The 4,676-nt window shown below is 42.1% G+C and overlaps 1 protein-coding gene across 1 annotated transcript; it reads left to right on the top strand.

The window, feature by feature from the left end:
• The first annotated feature begins 1,604 nt into the window (after positions 1-1,604).
• On the top strand, positions 1,605-4,415 carry LOC121541908 (carbonyl reductase [NADPH] 1-like). Its single transcript, XM_041851290.1, has 3 exons — positions 1,605-1,735; positions 2,105-2,228; positions 4,168-4,415. The coding sequence occupies exons 1-3, from the start codon at positions 1,620-1,622 to the stop codon at positions 4,405-4,407; spliced, it is 480 nt and encodes a 159-aa protein (XP_041707224.1). The 5' UTR covers positions 1,605-1,619; the 3' UTR covers positions 4,408-4,415.
• The last annotated feature ends 261 nt before the right edge of the window (positions 4,416-4,676 follow it).

Raw genomic sequence — 4,676 nt, 5'->3', positions numbered from 1 at the left:
CATACAGTTTAAGAGGCTTATTTCCGTTCCTACGGACCTCTAAGCATGCTACTACCATCGCGCCATTTTTTTCCTTTGTTCCTAAATTTATGCTACCTCGAGTTCGCGGAAATTCAATGAGCGGTTACATCAAGCATATACTTCGTCAACTATAAGTTGAGCGGTAACTTGCAATCGAATGTATATACCACAACCCACAGTCCCCGGGACTGACCTAAACCCACCTAATGTGCTTTTAGGATTTTCGGCCCATCCTAATGATCGCCTCCTGAGAGGGCTTTCCATAGATTCGCAATGGTCCTAATTTGTATACATTTTCCTTAGTTCCTGGCCTTTCCTTCATTGTATTCTTTTTGAATTTTATTCAAGCAAAATATCCCTATAGACACTCCCCCCTGTTTGCGTTGTTACCAGCGCAAACAAATTTAGAAATTTAGAACGGACTCTTATCCCACAGCAAATAACAGCAAAGCACACACGCAAGTTCTTAACGGTGCATTCATTCAACGCACACACACAGACACACGAACTAACCAGTGCCCAAAGTAGTGAAAAAACTCACCCTTATCTGCCGGACTCTGGAGCTAGAGTCAGCTCGGCGCCCATGAATGGAACGCTGAGAAAAGACGCAACACGACCAATACCTCGTCGCCATTATGTGGTGTCGAGAAAACTATGCTGAGATGCTGTGAGAACAATAATTCCGCTGACACTGTACTTTGATTATAAAGGTTTATTGTATCAAAGTATTCCAGCGTCAATTTACAGATATCTGCCGATATCTGGAGAATAACCGGCTCCAATCTGTAATATGTTATTCTCCCCATCCTCTGTTTTAACCGTGGTATTTATCCTATGCCCTATGTAACATAATATGGGTGTTTACCCCTACAGACCAATCCCAGGACTCCACCTAATAGACTTCCTCTGCTTTAGGGTGCCCCTATAGAACTACTCTCCAGATGCTCCCCTTAAGCTAAGTCAACATCCTCTAAAACCATTTGCAACCATTAGCAAAGTCATAAATTCCTTAGATACCACAATGCAAAAGTGATTGCTTTTGATAAAGACGATTTATCTGCCTTCCCAATTAAAAGTAGTTCGAAAATTCAAACATTTATTTTATGGAAAAGAGATGTATGTTTCTGGGTGATGCACCATGCTGCCTTGTTGACAAAGTGACAGTGGCGCAGATTATTGTTCAATTTGAGAAGTGTGCTCCTCCCTACCCGCTTTCGCCTGGGCCAGTGTATAATAACTCCATCACTGTAGCCAGATAGTGAGAGGTTTGTGGGTTGATCTTGTGCCATGTTTAGCAACAATCAGCTGTTCAATTTAAACTGCCTAGCAATGATAGTAGGGCTAGTTGATTGCAACTTTTGTGTAACATGAGTTATGATCCTATGTAGCAGTGTGATTGCATTAGAAAATTATGCTCTGAAGATATGATGGGTGAGGGTGACCTATATTGACATAGGCCCCCTCCCCCACTCTCTCCCCCTCTCTCTTGTTGTAGAAAGCAATAATTGATCATCACATTTTTTCCCTAGATGATGCAACTGAGCCTTTTGGAGAACAGGCTGAGGTAACCATGCGCACCAACTTTTGGGGCACGCTGGATGTGGGTGTGCCATGTTCTCCTACCCCTCCTCAGACCAAATGCCAGAGTGGTGAATGTCTCCAGCTTTGTTAGCAAGAAGGCTCTTGATACATGCAGCCCTCAACTACAAGCCAAGTATGACCTTCATTCTGTATTGAAAGCCCCATTCATGCTTAACTTCATTCTGAATTGTAATCTATTGGGGGAGAAATATACACTATCTTTATACATCCGTCTAGCCGCAAACCTGACCAACTTGAATGAAAGCCAGATTCATCCCTTCAATAGCAGCTGTTGCATTAGCAGATATGAAGAACATTGTACTTAAGGCCACAACAGCAACATTTGAAAATCAAATCAGTTTATTATGTCAGTTGCAATTTTTGTCCACACAAATGCTACTACAGATCATACACAACATTTTCAAATTAAACCATTACTGTGATCATCACATGCAGTCATAAACCACTATTACAAGGTCTTTTTTTCTGTTATGTCTTGAAGGTTCCGTGATACTGAGCTCTCTGAGGAGGAGCTGTGCTTGCTGATGGGGGAGTTTGTTATTGCCGCTCAGCAGGGAAACCATCAGGCCAATGGGTGGCCAAACACAGCCTATGGCACAACAAAGGTAGGGTTCTGTCTGTCCACACAACTATTAAGGGGAAAGGGCAAATGTGACCAACTGCCTCGATTTGGTCTTGAAATTTGTGTTGTTGTTTTTACATTGGATAAAAGTAGCGACTCAGAGCTACAAAATGGTATATCATACACTGTAGTTGAGGAACAATGGGAAAGTAATTCTGCTTTGAAAGTTGATAAACTTGTAACCCCACTTTTAAGAAAATGAGCCTTGAATGTTTTGGTACTCCTACTGGATAGCTCCTCTTTGTCTAAACCTGTTCTGCATCGTTCACACCCTCTTAAGCTTTAGCCCCACCCATCTCTTTAAGGATTCATATGTGAGGCCATGTGCTAAACAAAGTGAGTAAGGTAGTGTAGTAAACAACCAAAGATTTCGAGACTAAAAGTGGTGAAAGTAGTAGCCTAGTATAACAGTGTTGCTTCCGTCCCTCTCCTCGCCCCTACCTGGGCTTGAACCAGGGACCCTCTGCACACATCGATAACAGTCACCCTCGAAATACCGTTACCCGTCGCTCCACAAAAGTCGCGGCCCTTGCAGAGCAAGGGAAACAACTACTTCAAGGTCTCAGAGTGAGTGACGTCACCGATTGAAACGCTACTAGTGCGCACCGCTAACTAGCTAGCCATTTCACACCGGTTACACTAGTATAAGGGGAAAACTCCAGGTAAAAATGCACTTTATCTAGTCCTTGGCCTATATCCTAATCTGACTTTGAAAGTGTCCAGATAAAAATATTGTATAAATATTATTAGATGATGCTTACCCAGACACTTGTCAAAATTGATGAGTCATGTGAAATAAATGCTATAACTACAATAGTTGGCCGTAATCACCCCCCAGACACACCTGGCTAACTTGATGGGTCATGTAATCATTCTCTTATGAAGTGGAGTCTTTTGTTTCGACATGTAGCTAGCTAAACAATGAACCATAATCCCAACCCATAGCTACAATAGACGGATTGTCATAGCTAGCCACTATGCATTAAATACTGGAGTATGAATCTGCAGGTAGCTAAAGCTAACCAACTAGGTTCAATGTTAGCTAGCTAGCTAACATTAGGCTATAACTAGCAATGCAAATAGCTTTCTGAGATACAAATAATATTACTACACAGATCATACACTTAACGTTAGCTAGTGAGCAAGCAAGTTAACATTTGCTAGCTAGTTAACAGTATGCTTTAACTTGCAATGAAAAACGACTTTCTGACAAAATTAGAAACGTTAAATATGTGAAAATGTAGCTAGACTCTTACCCGTATACATGGATGAACGCTTCACGGCAGCGTGTCTTTTCCGTTTGGTTTGTAGCTAGCTACAGCTTGTTTGGTCCGTTGTTGTGTTAAGTCACTCCGGTTCACACTGACCTTGTGCAGAAAAGTAGTCCATCACAACTTTTTCTCACTGATCTTTGTCGTTAGCGCCTGCTAAATTCTGGGCAGCGACGTTGTTGAGTGCAGTAGCAACACTTTTGCAGGTCTCCATGGCTAACGTTTATCTTTCAAAAAGCCACGGTAGCAAGGATTATCTACACATACTGAGAAGCTCATGTTATAGACAGAAGCGAGCTACATGGCAGACCAATCCGAACTCATCTCTCGGCATGTCCAGCCTATCCATTATCTCAGCCAATCATGGCTAGCGGGAAGGTTCCTGTCTTTTTCTGTGGCTAAACCAACTAGGCTCGTAATTTTAACAATTGTCTTCGTATTTACAGCTGGCATACAAGTTTCTTATTAAGGCACATGAAAGTTCACATGTTCCAAAAAGGCATAAAAACAAAAACGCATTTTGATTTAAAAAATATATATGCATTTCAAATGCCTCTCCTGTGAAGTAGTGACTTGCGACATACGCCTAGCTTCTTGAAACAGGTGAACAAATGGCAGATTTATCATACTGTTTCTTTCACCTCTGTTTAGATTGGAGTGACTGTGCTGTCCAGGATTCAGGCTCATATTCTGACTAAAACCCGGGCAGCTGATGGAATCCTGCTCAACGCCTGCTGCCCTGGCTGGGTCCGCACTGACATGGCAGGCTCAAAGGCCCCCAAGAGCCCAGAGGAAGGAGCACAGACTCCTACCTATCTGGCACTTCTTCCTGAAGGGGCAAAGGAGCCACATGGACAGTTGGTGTGGGACAAGACCATTCAGGAATGGTAGAGTGAAGGCAGCGGGAAGTTTACCTCATCTCAATCAGAGACTTGAGGTAAATTGCACAAAAAGATTCTGCCAAATTCACATTGTAAAAGACTCATTGCAACAGAGGATGGTGGAGATTTTTTTTCTTTATATGATTTAATGTGATTCATTTACATAAATAACACTCTGGAGTACTTTCCCTGTAATGAAGGCCTGTTATTCTTTCAAAAAAGTTTAATGATAGTAATGCCTGAGACAGTGATTTACTGGAAACTCTTGTTCAAAGTTGT

Source organism: Coregonus clupeaformis, chromosome 27, assembly GCF_020615455.1.
Source record: "Coregonus clupeaformis isolate EN_2021a chromosome 27, ASM2061545v1, whole genome shotgun sequence".
Lineage (NCBI taxonomy): Eukaryota > Metazoa > Chordata > Actinopteri > Salmoniformes > Salmonidae > Coregonus > Coregonus clupeaformis.
The sequence above is the reverse complement of the archived record's forward strand: the minus strand, read 5'-3'. Positions and strand labels throughout refer to the sequence as shown.

Bases quoted from the DNA above. Each gene is read 5' to 3' on its own strand.
- LOC121541908 (XM_041851290.1), top strand. From the start codon at position 1,620: ATGTGGGTGTGCCATGTTCTCCTACCCCTCCTCAGACCAAATGCCAGA. The intron at 1,736-2,104 runs GTATGACCTTCA...TATGTCTTGAAG, and splicing joins AGCCCTCAACTACAAGCCAA to GTTCCGTGATACTGAGCTCT. The intron at 2,229-4,167 runs GTAGGGTTCTGT...ACCTCTGTTTAG, and splicing joins CAGCCTATGGCACAACAAAG to ATTGGAGTGACTGTGCTGTC.